The sequence below is a fragment of the Pteropus vampyrus genome, unplaced genomic scaffold (genome assembly GCF_000151845.1).
Source record: "Pteropus vampyrus isolate Shadow unplaced genomic scaffold, Pvam_2.0 Scaffold116, whole genome shotgun sequence".
Lineage (NCBI taxonomy): Eukaryota > Metazoa > Chordata > Mammalia > Chiroptera > Pteropodidae > Pteropus > Pteropus vampyrus.
Window position 1 is genome coordinate 1,703,363 of NW_011888897.1, and position 25,804 is coordinate 1,729,166.

At 49.8% G+C, this 25,804-nt stretch overlaps 1 protein-coding gene across 1 annotated transcript; it reads right to left on the reverse strand.

The window, feature by feature from the left end:
* Positions 1–1,440: 1,440 nt before the first annotated feature.
* Positions 1,441–25,804, reverse strand: CLSTN3 (calsyntenin 3). Its single transcript, XM_011365794.2, has 18 exons — positions 25,440–25,804; positions 22,955–23,077; positions 22,351–22,546; positions 20,821–21,029; positions 20,394–20,543; positions 19,953–20,138; positions 19,230–19,511; positions 18,296–18,408; positions 15,001–15,163; positions 14,588–14,644; positions 13,692–13,849; positions 13,407–13,555; positions 10,024–10,250; positions 9,552–9,722; positions 8,580–8,725; positions 8,209–8,344; positions 2,559–2,761; positions 1,441–2,295 (listed from the first exon to the last, which is right to left on the reverse strand). Exons 1-18 carry the CDS (start codon positions 25,501–25,503, stop codon positions 2,155–2,157), a joined length of 2,874 nt encoding a protein of 957 aa, XP_011364096.1. The 5' UTR covers positions 25,504–25,804; the 3' UTR covers positions 1,441–2,154.

The window sequence follows — 25,804 nt, forward strand, 5'->3', positions numbered from 1 at the left end:
GTAAAATAATTGAGCAGAACATAAGTATACAAAGGAGAAAGGACATGCTAAACAAATGGGACAGTATGTGCAGAGAAACGGAAGAGCGGGGCGAGCGGGGGGAATGGTCCGTGTGGCCGAAGCCCAGGCGTGCAGGCATGGCAGTAGAGAGGGGCCAGGGAAGGAGGCAAGGCCTGACACACCTGGCTTAAAGACTTGACCCTGGCAGTGACTAGGAGGTAGAGACGGTTCTAAGAGGAGAGTGGCATCACCAGAGCTGCACTTTAGAATGGTCACTCAGATCCAGAGTTGGGCTGGGGAGAGCAAGACGCCAGAGGCAAGGAGAACAGGTAGGAGGCAGGTGGGAAGCCCTGGCAGCAGACCAGGCTTATACTGAAGAGGGTGCGAATCGAGACAGCAACAGCAGTAGGGGAAAGGGAAAGAAAAAAGACATATTTGAGGTATTTTAAGGGGTGAAAATTACAGGGTTTTATCACCATTCGGACATGAGGTTAAGGGAGAGAGAGAAATCTAGACTGACTCTCAGGTTTCTGGCTTAGGTATGTGGGCAAAAGGTGATAGAGTTAAGGGAGAATAGAGCAGAATTCAGGCAAAGGTTAAGTTTGAGGCACAGGATGCCTGAGTAGACATACCCATACGTAGTTGTAAATAGAGGTCAGCAAAGAGGTCTGGGTAGGAGAAATAGATATGGAGGCATCCACACACAGCTGGCGTTAAGCTATGGGTAAGGATGAGGCAGCCAGCAGAAGTAAGGCTAGGCACTGGGTGGGGTACAGGGTGAACCAATGAGCACCATCTCCATTCCACCTATGTTAACAAGAACCCCAGAGAACATTACTGATACTCAAAGCCTTCATCCTACATAAAGGAATTAAGACTTGGATCCCCAGTATTTACTGGGGCAGAGACAGTACAGAAAGGATGCTCCCACTAGATCCCTCTTCTGAAATAGCCCCATCTGGTTACTGCCTCTTCCTACCTAGGGAACACGTCTCAGAGCCTGTTCTCTCTTGTTACCGAAAGCAGGGTTGCCTGCCCTCTCCCCCGGGCTCCCAGGCTGGGAGCCCATGTGCCACGGACAGAATGTTCCAAGAGGTGGGAAGGGACTGACAGTAACCCTACAAAGCCCAGGCATCTGCTGCATCCCCTGAATCATCTCTACTTTTCCAGAGGATGTTGAGGGAAGAAAGCGGTAGGAGCCATCTGCCCCTGTCTTATTTCCTTGTGGCTTGGTACCCAAAATAACCAGACCTGCACCCCTTACCTCATCCCTCCTCAGAAACTCGAATGGGCCCTTAGACCGGAGGGCCCAGTGCTGGCACAGCACTCACAGGATCAGGCAGCAGGAGGCAGCCCACAGAGCTTTTTTCTGGTTTTATTTGAAAACCTTCGGATGTGTCCCCTCCCTCACCATACCCATTCCCCAGGACATGACGACGCCACACACACACACAAGCTGTGAGCTGCAGACAGAACACAGGGGCTGCGCTCACGAACACATGAAAAAATATACATTATATATAATATACCAAGGCCCCTACTCCTGCTCCCACCCCCACGACCTAGCCACAAGCAGGTCATGTAGGAAGGGCAGGGGCTGTAAGACCTCAGGCAAGGACAGGAGGGGAAAGAGGACAACAAAGGAGGGGAAGTGGGCACGTTGAAGAAACAGGGGTCCCCAGAGTGAAATGGACAGAGAGGTGGGGGATCATCAGAGAAGTGGGAAGGCCCCACAGAGGAAGCTGGGAGGAGGAAGGCCTCATGAACAGGAGAATAGGGAAGGACAAAGGAGAGGGTTTCTTCAGTCCCACCCCTAGCCCCTGCCATTGCCACAGACACCCCCCCACCCACCCCAATACAGCGCTTGGCTGGTGGGAGGAGAGACAGAGACGTGGGCAAGCTAGACAGAAGGCTGCTGTGGAGGTCAGGAAAGGCAGCCAAAGCCTTCCATACCCGCGAGGAAGAGCCCAGAGGCATGGGAGGTGGGTGGGGGTGGGGGTGCAGATTCCAGTGGGGCCCACTGGGATTTTGAGATGAAAATATGACTCGAACTCTCTTCCTCTTGTTCGCTCTTCTCTCGGAATGCTCTCTTTTCCAGGTGTCTCTGTCTCACCAGGGCAGAATTCTCTCTTTGTTTGGGGAGGGGTGTAGGCCTTAGTAGCGATGTGGGGGTGTCTCGATGATGCGTCTCTCGTCGCTGCTGGGCGAGTCAGCTGCCTCTGAGTCACTGCTGTCCTCGTCCTCCTGCTGGCCCCCAGGAGCCCCAGCCACAGAGGCTTGCTGATTCTGGTAGGACTAGAGAAAGCGGCGGCAGAGAGGAGAGGGGCTTGGTGGCCTGCACACCCCCCAAAACCTCTCCTTTGGGCCACAGTCCCTCTGTCTCCGTACCCCGACACCACCCCACCTCCTCCCCGATACAAACCTTTCTCTTTCCGGCTGATGGCGACTCAGCCCAGTGCTTTTTGCCCAGGGCCCGGCCACTCCTTAGAGGTCTTCGCTGCGTATGCTCCAGCTGAATCTTGACCCTGTGAACCACCCCACTCCCCAGGGCCACTCACCTCCATGGGGTTCACAATAATGGTGAGAGCTGAATCATCCCAGAAGAGGTCAGGGTCCTTGGGGTCACTGGAGGCCCCTGGGGGCCCACTGGCCCCTGAGACGCGGCGGTGAAGGGAGTGGATGCGCACGAGGCCCAGGATGACCATGAGCACCAGGAAGCCCACACACACCACGATGATGAGAGTTGCTGCACTGGGGACCACTGTGGGGAAAGCATGCAGTAAAGAGACTGTGGCCAGGTCTACCCAAGGGGACTCAGCACAGGGAGCCGAGAAGGGGTCCCTGGGCAGAGAAAGTCTCCAAGACAGGATTTATGATGGCCCAGAAGAGGGGACTACCCTATAGAAGCTGGACGAAAAATAGAGCCCCACCAGGACACCAGGAAGGAAGGGGGCAGTGGAATGGCTGCTGCTAGGGCCCGAGGAACAGAGAGACAGAGAGAGGGAGAGAAGTATGTGAAAGGAGAGGGGAGGCAAGGGCGGGGGGAGAAAGGCTCCCACCCGAAGCTGTCAGGAGCAGCTCTATTCTCAGCAGGCAAAGGGCAAGGTTTGGAACCTGCCCAGGTCATCCTGCCTGCGTCTTCCCCAGGGACCACTCAACTTAGGAAGGGAGTACCCAGTGCCCAGTGGGGGAAGAGGAGAAACAACCACACAGGCTTGATGAGGTAGGAGAAGAGAATGTCCGAGGCTGGAGACAGGTCCAAGGGGCAAGGAGCACCTGGACTGCGCTCACTCCTGCTCGGTGCCACCTCCCTTCTCCTTGTGGGCTTAGGGCTCTTGAACATCTCCAGCTTCAGTTCCTCCCCAATCTCCCCCCGAGGTATACTGGACTTCTCTTTGGCCCTGTCATGCCTCTGGCTCTGCAGCCTCACTTTGAGGCCCAGGCTCAGGGGCATATGGACCATGAAAGGCAGCGAGACACTGAAGGGCATGTGCACTTTCACACGGACCCTAGAGCTGATGGCGGAAAAGCAGATGTGCATGCACAGGCACATGCCCAGGAAGACTACGTGGGCACAGAGCTGGATAAAAGTCACTACACCTCGCACCCAAGCCAGGCCTCTGCTAACCTGCACAGCTGCCCACACCAAACACCTAGCAGCCTGCTCACATAGTGGGATCAACAGGATGCCTCTCAGGGCCTCCAGTAAGGCAGAGAAGAGCCATAGGTGCAGTGTCACCCAGCTCCCTGCCAGCTGGGCAGACCAAGCAACCCCCTGAAGGAAGATATAAACACCACAGACATAGACCGCAAGGGCCACAGAACGAGCAGCCCAGAGTACAGCCCTGCCCCACTCCTGCACACACACAATCAGCCCTCGGAGCAGCAGGAGGAGGCAAAGCAGGAGCACCCACAGCCCCAGGGACAGCAGGTGGAGGTAGAGCCTCCATACGCGCATCCCCAGGCCCAGGGCCCTTTTAGGCAGATGAGTCACTACACCCCACATGGTGCACACCCCTGCCCGCTGCTTGTGTGCCCAGCTACTCACCTGAGCACAGAGGCTTCCTGAGGCCCAGGTCTTGGGCAGTCCCTCTACTGAGGGACTATTACATGTATGCGTCTCACACACACATATTCCAGCCCACAGATCTATCTCCCAGACCCAAATTTACTCACAGCCTCTAAAACTCACATATCAAGTAACAGAGCAGACAGAGCCCAGAGAAGCACACAGCACAGGGGCTCCACACACCCTGCTGAAGCCCCTTCTTCCCCAGAATCCAGCACCCGCACGCTGCCACCATACACACGCTGCCACATGCTCCAGGGCCAACCAGGTGTGTGGAGAATTCCCTGCCTGAGCAGGTACACTAGCTTTGCACCTCCCTGAGGCCGCCCTGATGGCCCTCTGCCAAGTTGGTCCCCATCCTGACCCGACCCATAGCCCACTTGGGGCCACTCGACAACTAGAGCTCACTCTGTTGAGCAGAGCAGGGAGGCTCCCCGAGTACTAGCTCCAGGGCAGAGATGGGCCTGGCTGGATCAGCATTTCTCAACTGCCTGGGAACGGGGGGAGAGGAAAGACGGGGACAGAGATGACCTTTTTGCCCATTTGTGGGAAATAGTCCCTCCCAGGTCTCCAAATCAATGGACAGGAAGGGGAGGTGGTGACCCCACCAGCAGAATGCCCCTGTAGTTAACTAAGCCCAGGCTCTAGATGGAGGGGAGACCCGCCCCGCTCAGAGTGGAGGCCACAGCAGGTAAACTTGCTCTAGAGCACAATGAGGACAAGCTAACACTTTTGGTTTGTGCCTTAATCAAAGACATTTGTCCCTCTGAGCCCTTAGCCCTGCAAAGGAAATGACAAGCTGATTGCCAGGAATAAGAAATGACCACAGGAAAGACAAAATGCAGACACTCTATCTGTAGGCCAACAAGCATAGTCAATTAGTTTAAAATGAGCCAGGAGGCCAGGGAGACAGGAGGATTTTTTAAATTAGCTACAGACAAAAATCAAGAGTTTGAGAAGTACAATCGATCTTTCTTGCTGCATTAGATCCAACCAGTAACTTCTGGCCTTCAACGATTTCCATAGCCAACGTGAAAAGGTAATTTAGCAAATGGCCCATGTGAACTCCTGCTTTCAACTGATGGTGAGGACACTGTTAAAAGCCCTGCATGGTGTCCCCTGTATGAAGACCCTTGGGAGAAACTTCTTTCCACCCTTAGTCCCAGGACTTCTGAAATCTTGGTTGGCTCCTATTATATGACCTTCACAGTTGTTCGAGTTCCCTTTTGCTTTAACTACAAGGAAGCTTCTGAGCTTCAAAATTCTGCAACTGCACAGTCTTTCAGAGTATGTATTTTATGAACCGACTTTATTCACTGGCTTCATCTTATTCCTCTTGCATCATTGTCCTTTCTTCCACATTTCCTAATTCATTTTCTATCTTTATCCTATTGCATCATAGGTCTTTCTGCAAAGCTTTTGTAGGAAATAAAGTAGGGAAATTGTTCTCAAATTTTGCTGCATACAGGAATCACCTAAGAATCTGTGAAAACCACTGATGCCTGGCTCCCCTACCCAGACATTCTGATTTAACTGCTATGGGGTGTAACCTAGGCTTCAAATGTTTTTGCAGCTCCCCAGGTGATTCTGGTGTGCATCAAAATCTGGGATGACTAGATAAATACTGTCTTCATTATTCTGTCTTACCTTTCAGACGACCTTATTCTCCCTAACCATAATCACCTCAAACTAACCACCTACCCCCAATTTTCAAATTCTCACTCTCATGACCACCCAAAATCCCTTTTACCCTTCAAGGTCCAAGTTCAAACTCTACATGCACCACAATTTGAATTTTAAATTGCAAAGCCATAATTCTGTAATACCACTCTTGGGGTTGGGAGGGGAAGGGGAAGAACTTGGAAACTTTGCACCTTGAAGAGGCACATGGACTGGGTTTTATGAAGTGGATCTCCTTGGTAAGCTCAGATGTCAATCCCAAATGCCCTAAGGTGAATAATGCCCTCTGCACACTAATCAGGACAAAATAAAGGAAAAAGCAAAAGCAGCCTACAACTCTCAACTGGGATCTTGGAGCAAGCTTGCTTCGCATGGATGTCAGCTCAAAATAGTGGATGGAAAAGTAAAGGGAAGGAAGCACTTGCACACCCTGGAGCATTCCCAGGTAGCTGGGAGGATGAAGGAGAGGGGAGGAAGCTCCTGGGGAGTTAGAAAGGGGACTCCCTCCCCTGGGACCTCAGACCAGAGAAAACAAAGACTGAGAATCTCATCAGGCCCAGCAGCAATGTCGACCCAGATCTACTTTGAGCCTAATTTGTGTAGCAAGACCCAGTATCCAACCCAAACAAGGTTGAGTGGGATGATTCCCAAGGAAAGAACTGGACAAAGAGCTAGGGAATCATGAGAGAAAGAAAGAAGCTGGCCCTGAGGTTCTGTTTAACAAAAACAGGTTTAGTTCACTCATATGTCCCTACCAACCTGAGATCAAGTGAAGCTTCTTGGAAACTTTGCAACTTGGTTATGCCTTGTATTCCCTCCTCACCCCTATCTCCATCTGCTCTGCTGTAGTGAGTCCCAGTAAAACACTTAAAAAGGCCTCTGCAGAAGAAAGAAGGGAGCCAGCCCCAGGGGAAAAGAAACACAAAGAACAGTGTAGTAATGGCCATTGCCCAAGGAAAGGAAGACCGACTGAGTTCCTGGGGCCACCAGGGAGCTAACCTCAGTCAATGAAGCCCTGGGAAGCCCTAAAGAGCACCCCCAAATCAGGGGCAACTATAAAGTAGTGAGACTAATAATAATTTTTTGAAGTATTGAACATAAATGGAAAGGGCATGGAGAACAATGCTTAGTGCATAGGCTGCCTGGATTTGAATCTTGGCTCCACCACTTTCTAGCTATGTGATCTTAGACAAGGTACTTAACCTTTCTGGGCCTCCATTTCCCTGCATTTAAAGAGGGGTAATTCTAGTACCTATTTCATTTGTTGTTTGTAATGACTAAATGAGTTACTGTGTATAAAAGTCCATGAGCATAGTGCCTGGCGCACATTGATGTGTTTGCTACTCTTATTATTACATATTGAAGTGAGTGCTGTACTTTCGGGCTGGTGCTCAGTGACCATGAACTTCTTCCAAGAAAGCCTTCTTAGAACTCCTTAAGGAATCGCCTTCAGAGCCTGTGATGCACCTTTTGACTTTTTTCAAAAGTGACAATAAACCTGTGGCCTTTGAGAGTGGATTTAATGTTCAAAAGCATAAAATGACATCCAGCACCAACTCTGACAAAAGTGGATGCTAAAGTTGAATAATACTGAACTGGGCCAAAAGCAAGGTGTTTCCAAAATTTAAAAAAAATGAAAAAAAATAAATGCATCTCATAAATTGGCTTTGATAGCAATTTTAAGAAGGGATTCCAAAAATCGTTTCCAGTAACATTGGAATCATTTTGCAGTTTTTAATAATAATATTAGGTGTAAGTATCAGGTTACAAAATATTCGGATCCCAACTTCATAAAAAAAAAAAATAGGCATAGAAGAAAGCTGGCATATAATATACCATATCAACAATGGTTTCTTCTCTGTGATGGAATTATAGCTGATTTTTCTTCTTTATACCTGTCGTTTCTAGTTTTTCTACAATTAAGTAACTCTTAAATTGAGAATTAAAAAATTGCGTCACCAGTAAAAGATCATGGCCAGGGAACAAGGTTGCTTTAAAGGGCAAGCACTTCATCTGATGTAACACACTTTGCATAGTTGCACATTTTGATTTAGACATAGTTTTATGACTTTATAGATAGCACATAATTACACATTTAATAGCACCAACTTTCTCTTGAGGATAGGGACTATACTGCCTTTATATTCCTAACTGTACTTTAGGACGGTGCTAGTACACAGTAGGTGCTTATAAATACTTGATACCTTCAGTACTGAGGATCCCTAGGCCCGGGGCTAATCTGATATTGTTGTGGAATCAGCAAGGACAACAAAGGCTTTGCCTGCGTCCCACACTGATTTCATGATTCCAGGCAGGAGTGTCCCCTGCAAACACACAATGTTCGTGTTCTTCACGAGGGAAAGATAATGACGTAGGAAGATAAAGAGACTGGAACACAGCTGTCAACTAAGTCCCCTGCCACCCGCCCGCCCCACCTGGCCCCACAAAGCCGTACATACTGGAGTTTCGGTGGGAGCTGACCAGGCTGTGTCCAGCCATCTCAGGGGGTGGCTGGTGACCACGGTGCAGGAACTGCTGGGAGCTGAGCACGTGGCTGGGGTGGGCAACCCGGTTCATGCTGTGCAAGACGTTGACCTGGGGAGGGAGGGCTTGCTGGGCACTCTCGTTCTTCCCCAGATCCAACCCCACCTGTCTAGAGCCATCTTGTAACCACTGCCCCACAGCTCCTCCTTCTTCCCTCCGCACCACCAGGGCCGGGAGTCTGCCCTGCTGCCATTTCCATTCCCACCACCTGTCAGTTTCGGTCCACCCTGCCTTGGCTCCTTGCCAGTATGGGGTGGCCGTGGAAGGATGGAGACTCTCTGGGTACCTCCACAATGAATTCATTGCTGGAGTAACGACCATTCATTTCTGAGCAGGAAAGCCGGAATTTCCTGGCATAGAGGGCAGCTCCATGTCGCAGCCGATATCGAGCCTGCCTCAGAATCTCTTCATACACAGTGATGCTCTCCACTCCTGGGGGACAAAGAAGCAGCTCAGTGCAGGAGCCAACGAAGAGGCTCAGGGCTAGACCCTCTCTCCCAGACTCCCACCAGCCTAGAATGGGTTAGTTAGTCCCAACAAGGGTGTGACCCGAGGTCTCAGAGGAAAAGATGCTCCCCTCCGCCCCCCACCGGGCTCTGGCTGACTGGGATAGACTGCATTTCCTGCTCTGCCCTTCTCTAATAGCTCTGCAGCTTCTGGGTAGGGATGGAGAGAAAGAAATAAGGACACCCCACAAGACAGCAGGAAGGTGGCCAGTAGGAGGGAAAAGGAGAGAAGGGGAAATACAGAAGTCATCATGGAGGCTATGGAAGGAAATGGAAATAAGAGGAAACTGATTATGCCCATCATCTCCCATCCTCTCTTATGGAGGGTCCTTCTGAGAGCAGGCTTCCTTTGGATGCTACCAAACCATTGCCACTATTCATTAAGAGATGAGCTCCTAACTTAAAGCATTGCTGTATACATGAGATTAGTGTGATGGGAGATCGAGAAGATGGCTGGTACCAAACAGCCAGGTGATTACAAAGCTAATCAGAGAAGGCTAAGCCAAAGGAAGAGTGGAGGAGAACCAAGCTATAGAGAGAAGCAGGGAGAAAGGACCATTCGTTGCCTAAACCCTAGTACATCTTCTCTAGGAGCAATTTGAAAGCCAGAGGATCTTCCAGGCCAGGAAGATGCAAAATGGCACTCGGCCGCAATCCTGGGCCTGGAAGGAGGACCCTCTGGATTTCCCAGTACTTGCTCATGGAGTGGAGCACACACACAAAAAGAATACAGGACCTCAGGCCCCACTGACCGGCAATGGTGAGGTAGGCAGACGTGTTGGTAATCTCCAGCCCTCGCTGCTGCAAGGATGCCATGTCCAAGAGCAGGCTTTCCCGCTCAGGGTCAAGGTCATCCCCCACCAGAGAAATCTCACAGCCGTCCAGGTTGTGCACGATCTCATCCGACATGCGTGTGTCTGTCACTGAATTGGAGAGAGTCAGGATCTGGGTCAGAGATGAAGGCTCACCTCATGCCCATGCTTCCTTCCCTTCCAAGGTCATTCCATGAGAGCAGTCAGCATCATTTTCAAGAATGTCATTATCCAACAATTTCTGTACACCCATGGGCCTCCTACTGGCTCTCCTTCCTAATGGTACATGGGTCTAGTCAGGCAAGTGCAGGATGAGGTGACTCTCGCACGCCCAGCTCCAGGTTTTCCCCCTCACTCCAGTTCTGAAGAAACCCCTTCTCAGGATGATATCACTTTCTGGGGTCATCCTTACCTGTGCCCTGCCAACTCTCATCCTTTTTAGCTTCCACCTGGTGAGAAATAGAGCAAGTGATTTGAAGATCGGGGAATAAAGGGACCCCCTCGGGTCCCTCGAAGTCCACAGCTGGGCGGGCAAAGTGAGCAGTGCCACTCAGCAGGATCTGGGGGGCATCAGGCTGTAGTACCACCACGTAGCCCTCCACTTCGGGAATGGAGACACAGGATTCTTCACTGAAGCACCTATATGAGAAAGGGGGAGAGGCCGCTTGTGACCCCAGCACCCTTTCCCTTGTAATCTATATGCTGCTTCATTCTTTTGGGCCTCCATCTCTACATCTAGCATCCATGTCAGGGAGGGTGAGGGGAAGAAAAAGGGGATAATGTCTCTGCACCACCACCACCACTACCACCCCAGTAACAAAGCTAAAGTGGGAAATACCCTCCCCTGGGAAGATGCCACTGCAGGAAAGAATAGGGACAGAAGGTCAGGCAACCCTAACCTATAGGGGTGAGCACATCATCAATGCCCTGCCCCCAAGATTATGGAACACCTATCAAACTGCATTTTACAAGATGAGCTGACAAAAATGCATATACATACACAGTTCTTTACCTAGGAGGGTTTTAAGTGTGTTTAGTACAATATTTGGCAAATATGTGCCAAAAAATATTCAACAAGAGGGGGAAGGGCTTATCTAAGGATGTCCTCCTCCTTGGTGTGTCTTCCATTCACTCCATTTAATATCAGAGAAACACACTTTGGCAGGTGAGCTAATCTGACCATTGAGGACCTGCATTCACCTTCCCAGGAAGCCTCACTGATCTTGGTGTTGGGACAAACTCTCCCTAGAGGACTCAGCCAAGCTCAACCAATCAACAGCACAGCCACCCAGGAACGCGCTCCCAGGACCCTCTCTAGCCTTATCCTTTGTTAATCAATAATAATTCTTGTAGCGCTTGCTGGTTTATGAAGCGCTTTGCCCATATTACTTCATTTGACTTTATTTCAACACTGTAGAATAAGGATAAGAAACCAAAGCTTTTAGGTTTAAGCATGTTGGCCATGGAAGAAATATGAGTCCTAGTCAAGGCTTAAACCCATTCTTCTTATTCCTAGTCCACAACATTTCCACTAAACCACACCCACCATTTGGGTTGGCACTCATTAAATTCATTTATAAAGAAGTGTCCCCTTGAACGAGCAGTCTTCACAAGGGAGTTACTAATTCAAGGTGAGGCCTATGGTCCATATGCTTGTGCTAACTGAACTGATTTTGCTAAGAGGACCGTTATTAGTGTTCCCGAGCATGCCCAGTTTGACTCCTGGAGCCAAAAAGAAGGAAAGTAACCTCAGCAGATACAATGAGCTCAAAGCCCCTGAAATGACCAATGCCTACAGCTTGCTGAGTCACTGTGCCACAGGGAGTGAGACCTAAGACAATCTGCACAGTCATTCAGAGGGGCCCAGATCACAGCCTCTTAGAAAACAACTCCAGATGATCCTGGGAGCACAGGCCCTAACAGACATTCCCACTTATATGAGCAATCCAAAGAGACACAAAAGGGATGATCGGATTGAGAGAGTAGATATGGCACATAAACCTTAAAACAAAGGCAAACATGATCACCACCACGTGAGTGGAACAAACAAAAACTCACGAGAGTTCGAAGAGGCAGAGGTTCTTTCTGGCTAGGATAGGAACAAGGCATTTGGTGAGGGAAGGTAAGAACAATCAAGGAAAATAGCAACTGAGCTAGCTTTTCAAGGAGGGGAGGACTTCGCTGGGCAGAAGGTGAGGAGTATACTCAGGGGAAACACGAGTCAGGAAAGGCCTGGCCAGATGGTTGAGGGCTTCGAATGCAGTTTTTGTGCAGTGGACAAGATGAAGCCATTGACGTCTTCTTCATCGGAGATGTATGAGAATGAAAATTCTTATTTAAGATCACTAATCCCTTGCAGAGCTCCACTCTAAGCTAAAAGACAGGGCCCTCCCTTCTGATGTGGTCCTGAGCAGACTGGGAGGGATTAAGCCTCTCATAACGGGATGATAGCCCTTTAACAACAAGAGTTCTGACTAGGAACTATAGGGCACATCCTCAGCTCTGATCTTCAGCCACGTGACTTTATTTACCTGTGGCTTTCAGTTCCACACCATGACACACCATGGACCAACAGTCCAATTCCCAAAAGCTCTGCCCCTGCCTTCCACAGCTCTGACACTGAGGCTGGATATAACCATGCCCAGGGCTCAGACTCCTCTCCTCTCTAAACCCAGCCCTCCTAGGATAGGGGCAAGTCAGAGACGTTTATCTTCATGTAGCTTATGGAGAAACTGAGGCAGAGTCGGGGAGAAGGTAATGCTGCCTCAGGAATCCTGACTCCTACATTGTGTAATCCACCCACTAGATGGCAATATCTCCTAAAAACTACCCATAAACCCTTACAAGGGGTGAAAATGCCAACATTTGCAGGATAGGCACTCTGCCAGGCATTTGATCTGGATTATAACATTTAGTTATCATAACAATTCCATGAGTTAGATTCTATTGTTATCCCTGCTTTGTAGCATTTTCTCAATGCTGAAAAGCTAGTAATAGACTCTATGTCTGTAATTATTGTGCTTTCATTACCTCTCGATTAATCTGAATTTTTAGACCTTTAATATACTTAAACCTTAAAGTAATGTACAGTTTTTCTTTAAAAGAATTCAAAATCATTCACTTAGAATTTAAAGGTCAACAAACTTTTTCTGTGATGAGCCAGACAGCAAATATTTTTGGCTTTTGGGGCCACATAGTCTCTGTCCCAACGATTCAGCCATCACAGTGGGAAGGCAGCCATAAGCAATTTGCAAAGGAACAAGTGTGGCTGTGTTCTAATAAAACTTTATTTACCAAAACAAGCAGCAGGCCAGAGTTGGTCCTGGGGCCATAGGTGCCAACACCCAGACTTACATCGTCCAATTTGACCTTGCAAGAGCTTGATGAATCAAGATTAAAAGAGGTGAAGAAACTGGAGCTATTTGCCCAGTGTCTTCCAGGCAATTAGTATTGGGTCAGAATTAATATCAGCTCTCCTGGCTCCCAAACCTGTACCCTCTCTGACCTACTTTACATATCAGCACAGGGGCACAGAGAAGATAAAAACTCTAAAATCCTGGAAGTGTGGCTCAGTGCGAAGAGTAATGACTGGGTTGTTGGGAAACTTGAGTCTGGTCCAGGCTCTTCTACCAACATTGCTGCGTCAATTGAGCAGGTCAAGTGTCCTCTCTGGGGGCCCGGTCTCCTCCTCCATAAAGTGAGGGAGATGTGCCTACTGCTAGGTGACATCTAAGGCTAAGGGCTTCTGACATTCTGGCTCTGCTCTGTGATTTGCCCGCCCCACCCCACACTCACTTGACGGCAGTGGTGAGGCGCAGGGGCCTGACGCCAGGCGTGGCAAAGCGCAGAGTGTTCATGTAAGCCACATGCTGCAGGGCATGGTTGAAGGTCTCCACATCATCCCCCTCCAGGGTGAGCAGGGACTGCGAGGGGTTCACGTGGACCTGGGCCCCAGACACAGACACAGCTGAGAGCAGGCCCAAAAGGCAGGAGAGGAAGGGAACAGAGGTAGAAAAGTAGGCCAAGGGCAGGGGACAAGGGGCATGCCTGAGAGGAGAGGACTGGAGGAAGGGGCTATACCTTCATGCCTTTACCCAGGCTCTCGAAATCTCTATAGTCCAGCCCCTCCCGACATGCATAGAGGCACTCGATGACCTCGCGGCTCTCCAGGCGGCCTGAGCGCACGCTGAAACCAGCCAGGTAGCCATGGAAGTAGTGGTGGGTCAGCAAGGGGTCTCCTAGGGCAGGAACACAGGGGAGGACGGGAGGTGAGAGGAGGTGAGCGGAGAGGAGAAACGGAACAAGAAAAGGAGGCTGAGAGAAAGGGAGAAAGAGAAAGAGCAGAAGTCTTCTGAAAGAAAGGGAAAAGGAAAAACATGGAAAAGGAAGGAAGAAGGAAGGAAGGAAGGAAAGAAGGAAGGAAGGAAGGAAGGAAGGAAGGAAGGAAGGAAGGAAGGAAGGAAGGAAGGAGAGAGATGAGAGGGAAGTAAAGCTAAGGGGGGAATATGAAAAGGCCGAGAAAGATAGAAGACAGAATAAATCCAGGACGAGAAGAAGGGTGAAAAATAAAAGCAAGATCCGAGTGAGGAAAGAGGAGACACAACAAGGAAAAGGAATCTGCAAGAGAGGGCGTCTTCAGTCGCATGCAAGGAGACCAGGATGAATGTGTGTGAGCTTCACAGATGCCCAGATCCTCCCTGCTGTGTGACTGACTCCTGCCTCCTACGTTCCAGCAAAAGAACTCCTTCACTTCAATCTGTAGCAGGAAGGGACACCCAGAATCCAGCCAAGCTCCATCTGGCCTTACCTCACCAAGGAAACCCTGCCTTGCTGTAGTTCTTGGAGGCTCTGCCCCCTGGTGGCATGGAACACAGTAAATAATAAGGCTTGGATAGGAATTGATGTGGAAAAGGGAGCATAGAACAGAAAGTCAAGGTGAGAACTCTCTGGGTCTCCGGCTCTTAAACACAGAGTACCTTGTGTGGTGTCTGTACTGTTGTCTCCTCCCTTTTCCTTCTCCTTGTTTTTCTCCTCTGGAGAGAAAAAAAAAAAGTGGCAGTGAGCTCGAGGTTCTGGGAACAGACTGACGGAGAGGAAGAAGAGGTCTTCCCTGCTCAGACCCAGCCCATGGAGGACCTGCAACCTCTGAGCTGGGTCCCAGCTCTTCTGTTGTCATATCTCAATCTCTCAGAACTCTAGACAAACACCCAAACATGTTGCCGAGGAAACACAGGGGCTCTGGTAACACACACACAACACACACACACACACAGAGAGAGAGAGAGAGAGAGAGAGAGAGAGAGAGAGAGAGAGAGAAATTCCTGCCCCAATCCTAAGCCACTGGAGGCTCCAACCTTTAGTGTCTTCACTGAGAAGCTCAGGGACTTACCAGTCCAGCAGGCCCCAATCATGAGAGCAGGTTCCCTTCGAGGTGGATGGATGAGACCATTGTCATGGATGAGGGCAGGGTCAAAGGAGATGCCATCAGCATAAAGTGTGACTGTGGGGAACTCGAGATTCAAAGCATAGTGGTGCCACTCGTCATCACAGACCTGAGGGAGGAGGGTAGGGGCAAGACCTCCTCAGTTACTTCATCTTCAGGGAACTAGCACAAGGCACTGCCCCTTCTCCTAGGCATCAGAGGAACAACCGTTCTCAGTTTGATCAACAGGGCTTACTAGTGAATCGATTCTTACCCAGTTCAAGGAATTACACCCTTGCCCAAAATCTACCAGGAAACCAACCTAGTACCTAGAATTCCGCTCTTTAGGTAACTCTTTAAAACCATAAACATTTCAAAGAGGAATAACACACTATTTTGTGAATTAACTTCCCCCCAAAATTATGTATGTATGGCACTAGAATCTCTAAGGTAGTTTGTGACCCAACAAGAACCACTTGTTGTTTCTTGTAGTTTCTCTGAGGGTCATTCAAGATGCGGGTCAGAGGAATGAGGGTTAGAGAGTTCTCTGCCTTATCAACTGCAAATGTTGGAATTTCTCAAAGCTCAACCTAGATCCTCTCCCATTTCTTTTCTACACTCTCTTCCTAAGGGTTACCTCTTCTGTTTCCATGGGTGCAGACACCATATTTATGCTAACTCCAATATCTACATTCCAGCCCAAAACTCTCCTTTGAATGCGGGCCCTCCACTTGGATATCTCACAGGTAGCTCAAGGTTAATGTGTGTAAGATGGAAAACCACACCCCTTTCCAATCCCCTCTGTTTTTCCCAAACAATATAAATGCTCCACCGTCCATTCAGTTGCTCCATTAGATGGCCTGGGAGACATCTTGGATTCTTCTCTTTCCCTGATCTTCCACATCCAATCCGTCGATGGATGCTGTTAATCCCAGGTCCAAACAGAACTAAAAGCTGTGGGTTTCTGTGCGGTTCTCTCCATCTCCATTGCCACACATTAGTCAAATCCTCAACCATTCTCGGGTATACTATTCTAACAGACCTAAACTCTTATGTCTCTTCCTCCTTAGTTGCCAAAGGGATCTTCTTAAAATGTAAATCTGATCTGGTCACGTCCTTGCTTAAACCCCTCAAAAGGCTTCCATCTCTCATAGGACAAATCTAAACGAACCTCAGCTGACAAAGTCCATTGTACAACCTGATCATTTCCTGTCTCTCCAACGTCATGTGTGTTCTTTCTTCCTTGTTCACTGTACTCCAACTTCACGGGCCCTCTTTCCGTGCTTGGAACATGCTGAGCTCTTTCCTACCTCAGGACCTTTGCATGTGCTCTCCCTTATGCTTGGAACACCTTCTCTTCACAGATATTTCCCATACTTCAGGACTAAGCTTTTGTTTCACCTCAGTTGGGCCTTCCCTGAACATCCAATGTAAGGTGAGCTCCCCAATCCTTACCTTCTGTTCTCTATCTCAGTCTCTTACTTGTTCTTTCAAAGTATTTTGTCACAATTTATCATTTTTATATGTTTACTTTTTAAAAATCTATCACTAACTGAAATGTAAACTTAATGAAGGCAAAGATTTTGTTTCATCTATATTATAGTCCATTGTATCCCCAGAACCTAGTAGAATGGCTGGGACTTAATTGATACTTAATAAACATGTGTTAAATAAATAAGGGTAAATAAAAGAAAATAGAAAGAGTACTGTTACCAATATTAGCAACATGGGAGAAAGATCAAAAAGTAGCAAATGGCAGACTATCTCCTTAAAAGAGTGCTAGGAAAAGCAGAAGCTTTTGTAAACAGCTCTCAATTACCCGGTTTGTGGGTTTTCTGGGCCCTTTATTTCTCTTTCTCTCTCTTCCACTTCCTGTCTTTTTTTAGTCATTTGTTTACTCAGCCACTCCACCAGGGCTTGCAAGAAAAATAGGAGATGGAAACTCAAATTAGTTCCCACTGGTCCTTGTGGTCAGTTTGGAGAATGCAACTAGTGGCTTAAGAGAGGATTTTACTTTTTTTTTTGGTCCATTTTTATTTCTCTCTCATAATCATGGATAATAATAATGAGAATTAATATAGAGTGCTTTTCAGACCACAGTCGTGTGCCAAATAATGAAAGACATTTCAGGCAACAACCTACCATATATAGGATGGTGGTCCCATAAAATTATAATAGAGCTGAAAAATTCCTGTCACCTAGTGACTTCGTAGCTGTCATAATGTCAAAGCACATTATTCATGTGTTCATGGTGATGCTGGTATACACATCACCTACCACGCTGCCAGTCGTATACGAATATAGCATATACAATTACATTCAGTATGAATACTTGATAATGATAATAAAAGACTATGTTACTGGTTTATGTATTTACTGTACTATAATTTTTTTGTTATTTTAAAGTGTACTCTTTCTACTTATCAAAAAAAAAGTTTGCTGTAAAGCAAACTGATCACTGCCTGTGTTACACTGGCAGCAGCCTCATCCATCTCGTGTTTACCGCATATCTGGATTACATCATTTTCTCTTGCACTTGACTTACTCTGGTGTTGTTCTGCACAATAACGTGCTGTACAGGCTTATAGACTAGGAGCAATAGGCTGTCTCCTATAGTCCAGGTGTGTGGTAGGCTGGATTTCTATATGTGCACTGTATGATGTTTGCACAATGATAAAATCGCCTGATGGCGCATTTCTCAGAACATATCTCTCTTATTAAGCAGGGGTGGCTGTATAAAGATCTATCGAGTACATCATTTAATCCTACGCCAACTCTTAAATATAGAATTATTATTATTATCTCCATTTAATAGGTAAATAAACTGACACTTAGACATATTAACCAAAATTTCACGGTTAGTAAGTTCTCTGGCAGGACTCAGACCCAATCTGTGTACCTCAGAATTACTTATTTTCTTGATTACAACAAGCTAACTGCTTAAGAGTCAGGAGTATGTACTGTTGAGGCTCTAGATCAGAAAAAGATGAAATAAAACAAGCGGGGGAAAGATGGTTGGTTGGGTTTGATATTAGTAGTTATTTTTTCTCTATTTCCTTTTAATCCAGGAGTGCTGCCTGCAGGAGACAAGCCTTGGAAAAAGAGAGCAAGAGCATCTGAGGATATAATGGTCAGGAGCCGAAAGTGAAGAATGAAAGAGAGGCCTCGGGGCAACCCAGAAACGCCAGCCCCTGCCCTAGGACCCTCCTTCCCTAATAGTAACTTAAATCCACCCATCTTATGAGCCTGGTACCGGCCTCACCTGCTCCAACTTCCAGAGGAATTTGACTGGACGGGCACTCTCAAGCAGAGGCCAGTAGAGGAAGGCAATTCTGCAGCCATGGACCGTCAGTGAGTAGTGAGAGAAGCCATCCTCTGAGGGGAGAAGATGGGGATGTGGATCAAACACAGGGCCTGGGGCAAGAACAGGTTCGCAGCACTAGGAAGGAGAGGATGCTGAGTTCTCTTTATCTTTTCATATGCTTTCTCTCCCGCATTCTCTAGAGTTCTCTCTCCCCCAACACCCCCTTCCCCCCTCGGCCCCCACACACACAGAGTCCAGTTCAGGTGATAACTAGGGATTCTTGGGCACTCTGACTGAGTGGGGACACCAGCCAACCTGCTCCTACCCAGACCTTTATTGGTCCTTTGGTTAATACAAACCTCGTTAGTGACGATCTTTTTCAGATCAAGAGAAATGAGCTCAGAGAAGTGGCAGAAATGAAAGAGCAGGTCAAGGCTGAGGGCTGCCCCCCCAACCCCCAGAGGGATGTTCCTCTGCAGTCGAGGGAGGAGGAATCCTTAGAGATGGAGCTAACTAGCCCTTACAGGAGGAAAATGAGGTGGAGGCGGAGGAGAAAGAATGGGGCACTCCACTACCCAGGCTTTTCCATCCCAGTGGAAGAAGTTTAACGGGAGTAGATGCAGCGGGCAGTCTACTGGTGGGACGCAGGGGTGCTGAGCAACCACAGTGAGAATGGCAGTGAGCTGTCCCATTGCACTCTGGGAGCAGTAGGACCTCAGTTTGTCAGGTTGGGACTAAATCACAGAACTTCAGGGAGTATCAAACCTAGCACTGCCACCTTACAAGTGAAGAGAAAGGAAGTGACCCGTTCACAATCACAGACTACACAATGACAGAGGCAAGTCAGGAAACCAGTTTCCCCACTCAGACCAGTGCCCCAAAGAAGGCTCACCATTCTGGACAGTGTTACACACGATGGTTTCCTCTTCCTTCTTGCCCTTGTTGGGAGTTACACCATGCTTCATCCAGAAGGACAGGGTAAAGTGGTCACTGAGGCTCTCCTGGGGCCCAGAGCCCAGCCCAGAAGTGCCACCCAGGGGCACCTGTACAGCTTGGGTGCCATTGAACCAATAGATAAGGCTGCTGTCCTGGCTGTAGTGCACGGAGAGTCCCGCCGTCCAGTTGGCATTGGGGCCAGGCATGGGCAACAGATCCACCTCCCCAGTGGCAGCACCTGCAGGAGCCCCAGAAGGCGCAAGTGCCAGAGATGAGCAGCAGCAGATGGGGAAGCGGGAAGCAGGCAGGGAAAGAGTGACCGATGGGAAAAGATTTCCTACAGCTAGTCTCACTGCCTCTTCTGGCCTTCAAAGACAAGAGAGGAATAAACCTCTCTTTTAGGAACAGCTCCATTAACTCATTCTCAGACTCTTATCTCTTTGTCCCACAGTGTATCTGGTGATTATCTTGTGCTACAATTATGCATCTTTACCAATAACATATTTATTTGTTCTTTGGGCCACAAGAGCTAACCACATGCCGTAAACCCTGTGGATATATACACCTGTGGATAGCAGAAGATATAAGGCAGATTCTTAAGAAAGAGGCAGAGAAGGGTCAACTAGAGCCTGGGTGGGAAGGGTCAGGCCTGGGAGGGTGGGGACGGGGTCACACTCACCACAGAGTTTCCGCAATGCCCGCTCTGAGTAGTTATCTCGGTCACAGCCCTTGGCCACATGGCTGGTTTGCAGCTCTATGGTGGCCTGAATGTTCCAGAGAGGTTCATCACAGGTCTCCAGGCGGATTCCAGGGAACAAAGCCAAGCTTCCGGCGCCTGGTGCATATTCAATCCTTTTGTTCCAGCCTGCGCGCGGGCGAGAGGGAGAGGGCAGTGGAGAGCCAGAAGAGTAAGACACCTATTCTGCTCTTGCCATTCCACCGACGGTCTCAGGATCCTAAGAAAATGGCTGTCCAGGGTAAACAGCTACAAGACTGTCCCCAAATATACGTCCCCTGACTCCTAGCCTAGCTCTCACACCTGTCAAAAGGGACAACGTTGAAGAGTGAGACCACGTTGAAAAGTGATTCACAAAATGGGTCACAGGGGAGGTCTCCTCACCTTGCCAACTGGGTTTACAGGTGGGCTTCACCTGGATCTCCACCTGGGCATCATCTGCCGCCCGCTTCTTCCCGCAGTCATAAGCAGTCACCGTAAACTTGTAGAGCCTCTCACCACTGTACTGCAGCTTTTCTGTGTTCTCAATGTTTCCTGGGGTAGGGATAGGGGAGGACAGAGAGGGTCAGGAGCACTAGAGAAAGCCTAGGGAGGCAAAGGGAAGACTCGTGAGCTAAGTGGGTTGCAGGTGAATTGGGCGGCAAGAAGCTGGGAAGAAGGTATCTGAGAAAAAAGGCTCTACATCTGGGAAGGAGGGTGTGGAATGAGGACCTGAAGGGCGGAAAAAGTGGAAAGAGCTCAGCTCTGGGGTGTCCTAAGGGATGTGGACACACGAGGGCTGGGCAGCCGGGGTAGGCAGGGCTGGACTCACCGTCATTGTCAATGAGAAAGGGGGTGTTGGGCGTGAGGATCTCGTAGTAGCAGATCTGGCTGTACTGGGGGGAGCAGTCGCCATCAACGGCTTCCACCCGCAGGATACGGTCATACAGCTTCCCCTCAGTCACTGCAGCACGGTACAGCCGCTCCACAAACACAGGGGCAAACTCGTTCACGTCGTTGACCCGCACGTGCACGGTCGCCCTGCACGTGCCAGAGAAGGAGGCGGGGAGAGGACAAGTCAGCCAGCCTTGCCCTTGCTACTCAAGAGAAGCACGTGTAGGAATTCAGACAGGGAATCAGAGCAGGAGAGAGGCCGTCTGTCCCTGAGCCTGAGGCATCAGCCTACCCATCCCTGCCCCCCAGGGCACCAAGCACTACAAGGGAGAGGGTCCTCGAGGGAACTGTGCTAAGGAAGGGTATCTGCTATGAGAGGAAACAGCAATCCCAGGAGACACCAGTGCTGATTGAGATGGCTTCTGTACAGAATGCTATAGGTCGAGGTGCCAAGAAGAGGGGTAAGAGTCTTTTGTGTCCAGCAGGTCATTCCTTCACAATAGTCAGATCCAATGGGGTAATCAAGGAAGATGCAGAGTAAAAGCCAAGTTAAAACCAACCATGGAAAGGGAAGTGGCATTACTACAAAAGCCATAAGTCCTCTGACATGAGTAAATGTCAGATGCCTTCTGTGCACACGTGTACTATGTGCACGTCAGCTGTGGCCCCTCCTTGCTCAGATACCCACAGGGCAAGCAGCGCTGGGGCTAAGCCCTTCATGCTTAGCCCTGTCCTTAGCCAAGATCCAGTTGCCCAGGGCCCACAGGCAAAGGTCCTATCTCCAAATGGGAAACTGAGTCACAAAAAGCAGTTTATCTCTAGTGCCTCTTAGAGGCCCAAGAATCCTGACTGCCAATATTTCTCCCATTCTCAAATGAGAAGTTAGCTGAGAACAAACAAAGGAGTCTCAGGCCCCAGCCTCTTTCACGCTGTAGCCCCCCCTGCCCACCCTCACCCAGAGCTCTATGTGCGTGTGTATGCTATAATCACGTGAGTGTGGTACACACTGCAGATAGACTGGTGGGGCAGTAAGAAGGAATCTGGATGTGTGCTGAAGATGCTCTTCCCCTTCCTCCCTGTTCTCCTCATCATGATAACTCCCATGTATTGAGCCCTTTATTCTCTGTCAAGTACTGTGGTGCACACAAACCATCTCCTTTCCTCTTCATAGCAACCTAAAGAAGTAGGTGTCATCATCATTCCCATTTTACAGATAAGGAAAAGCAGATCAAGAAAGACTGAGTAAGTTGTCCAAAGCCATAAGAGGCGGAGCCAAGATTAGATCCCACTCTATGTTTCTGTCTCCTTGACTGAAGGTTCCAGGAGGACAAGGACTCTGTCCCTAAACCTTAAAAACAGAGAAGGGAGGGAGGAGATAGTCGATGACTGCATGGACAGAGGATGGTGAGGGGCTTGGGAGAAGGGAGGAGGGCCCTGCAGCGGAGGGCAGGGGACGGGGCTTCCTCACTTGTGGGACTTCTTGGTGTTGGCCCCATCAGGGCCCTCGCCACAGTCGTAGGCCTGGATGGTGAAGGTGTGCTCTTTCTGGGCCTCGCAGTCCACTGGCTCCTTGGCCCGGATCAGCCCTTCTCCTGTTGCCTTGTCCAGGATCACAGCCTCAAAGGGCACACCAGACCCATGGAGCCGGAAGCCACAGATCTCACCTGGCCCAAGGCGGAAGGAAGGGTGAGGCTCATGCACCACCTCCAGCATCTCCTTCTGGCCTCTCCCTCCCCACCCAGAGTTCCCGCTTCACCTCACCTCCCAAACCCCTTTCCCTTCTTTGTGCACGTGAAAGTAATAATTATCAAGCATACAGCTCCAATGCCAGGTTTCTGAGCAGCAACTTCTCAGAGCCATCAGGTCTGAGAGCTGGCATACCTTGTGTTTTGCCCCTGTCTGCCCATGTCCTTCTCTCTGACTCCCTTTACTCAACCACCAGCTTCAATGTAGCCCATTCAGCAACTTGAGCCTACTCCTTCCACTTTCCAAGCCTCTTCCCCACTTCTTCATTGCTCATTCAAATACTTTTCTCTGTCCCGCCCACCTTACCATCCACCAACCTCAATTACCTGCATAGCGCAAGGGAGCGTCCTTGTCCAAGGCGAAGAGTGGTGGGTTCAGCAGGACTGTGTTGTCGTTCTCCATGACGATGCCCTGGTATTCCGCCTCGATCCATGGCTTGTGCTTATTGGCTGACATCCCCCAGGGGGAGGAGAGGAAGTGCCTGTGAGCTGGGCCCTCCACTCCCACACAACTCTAGTTGACCCAGGCAAACTCACATTCCAGTATCACCACCCTCCCCACACCTGCAGAAGCACCTACCGGAGGAAGAACTGAGGTCAAGAAATCAGCTGTTAAAGGAATCAGAGGGTCTGAGGAAGGTCACTGCCTTTTTCTATGGTAGGATAGAATGTTCCCATGGCAACAGACTGCCCTGGGGAGAGGGGGACTCCTATCTCCCCTGGGAAACATGGTCATAGGGTAGAGAATTTTCTTTAGGGATTTCAAGTGTTGGGGAGTGAAGACTAGGGATTTAGGAAACAATGATAGGCCATCAGAAGGCCCTGGGAAAGGGAAGGGATAGATTAAGGGCAGAGTTGAGATTAGGAAAAGATCTAGAAGTTTCCTTATTGTATCCTCTCCACCACCCGCAGCACTACCCCATTTCAATCCTGATTCCTTCACTCTGCACTTCACCCAGCCAAGACCCAACGTAAGGCCATTCTCCCAGCGTAAAGGGAGGAGGAAACATGAGAGAAGAGAAAATATATAGGACAGAGGGAGGAGGCATAGAAGGGCAGGGATGGAGCAGAGGAATCAATGCCAAATAACTGGACCCAGCAGAGCCAACATCCTAAGGGATTATGGAGCTGGCCTAGAAACACGACAAATCCCTTTCCTGCTTTTCACCCCCACAGCCGAGAGAACACGCTCATCATAACCAGCACATTTCTATGTCCCCAAGGCCACCAAACCCCAAACTCCCTGACCCCATGTTTTATACAGACTCATGACTTAGTCCCAATTCTTGCCTACTCCCCCCCACTCCCTTTCAACCACCAGCCAATTATGGATTGATGTGGCACTCACTCAGCCTCTAGATCTCCCCATCTCCTACCAGACTCAGCCCAACTGTGTCTCCTCCCAGGACGAGTCTCCCACTAGCCTAGTAAGAGGCTGTGGGAGAAGGCACAGCGTGTTCCCTTCCCCTTCTATGTCACCCCCAACCCAACCTCCACTGCCGCTCTATCTAATCTCATCATGCCAACCCCAAGGCTCCCAAAGCACATTCACAATGGCCTATCAGTGGGACATGAGCAGAGGAACACATCGTCCAAAAGGATGTCGCCAAAGGAAACTGGTCTCCACTATGTCACACCAAGCCATAAATCTTGATTTCCATTCTCTCCTCCAACCCCACCCCAAAGAGCCTTCTGGTATCTGAAAGCCTGCCTTTCTGGCTGATGACCACCATCACCCCCATCTCTAGTGGCAGAGAAAGCCTCAAGATGGTGCTCAGAAGGCAGCACAGGAAGTGGCGGAAGGCTAAGAAGCCAGGCTTGAGGTTGGAGGGGAGGTGCACAGCAAGGCCAGCGCTGGGCACCCTCTGCATGGCTCACCCCTGACTCTGCTCCTCTCCTCTTGGCCCCTGACTCCCTCCTTGTGCCCATCTTCCTAGGCTCCCTGTCTCCTCCTTCCTTGACTCTCCTCCTCCCACTCCTCTCTTCTGTTCTTCCTGATTTCCCTTTCATTCCTTTTTTTTCTTTTTTTTTTTTGCCTCCACCTTTACCCTTTTCCAACCCCTTCTCATCCTCCTCCCATGCCTCATCTCCCTCCTCTTTCTCAGCTTTCCCTTTCGCCACTCATTTCGCTCCCCCCACACACCCACTTCTGCCCTTTCCTGCCTTTCTCCACCTACCTGAGTCCTCTTCCCCCACCCCCTCCCTCACTTCCTCCCTCTTGGTCCCTCTGACGGCCTCACCCAGCTGAATTTATCTGCTTTCTGCCAGAGAGGGCAGCTCTGGTAACCCACAGCCCAGCTGCATACAGGCATAAGGGTATGGATGCAGAGAAACACGCCAAAACATACGTGCTCCGAATCGCTGAGCTACAAGGAACAGTTCCTCCCCAGGAAGGGATGGAGATGAACCAGATGGATCTGCCACACAACCTTAGTGTAGGCACATCCCAGTGAAAACGGAGAGCCACCCAGCGATGTGTATCACCCCTCGGGGCAAGTCCTTCTAAGACCTGAGATACCTCCAGCAGGGAGAAATTGGGGGAGGGGGCGACAGAGATCCCAGGATGGGAATGGGGACCAAATGGGAGCAAAAGAAGCACATGGGTAGAGATGGATCAGACAGGAGGATGTGGCAAAGGGGGTTCCAGGGAGAGGAGAAGGGACAGGTCTGAGAAAACAGATAGGAATGGGGAATGGTCGGAAGAACACACCTATCATGTGCCAGAGAGCCTCGACTGCTCCTGCCCACCCCTACCCCACATCGCTCTGCCTGATACTCCTCTTTCGGCGCCCCCATCCCGCACTTCACTCACCTTTGTTACAGGAGCTGGAGGGGAGTAGGGAGGCCAGCAAAAGGGGCAGCAGCAAGAGGGTCATGGTATGGTGTCGTGTGGGGCAGGGCAGGGCCAGGCGATTGCTCTCCCCTGGGAGCCCGAAGCCGGTTTATTCCACCCTGGGGGTGGGGATGCAGGGGCTCTTCAAGGAGGCGAGGGGAGGGAGCGGGCAGCAGGGCAGAGGCAGAAGGAGCCTGCTGCCCACGCTAGTCCATAGGGCAGACCTGGGCAGCCCCCAACCTGGATGGTTGAGGTGAGGGACTTGCTGTGGCTTCTCGTTCGCTCACCAGCCCGGCGTCCTCGCTCTCTCTCTCATTCCCACCCCATCCCCTCTACTGCAGGAT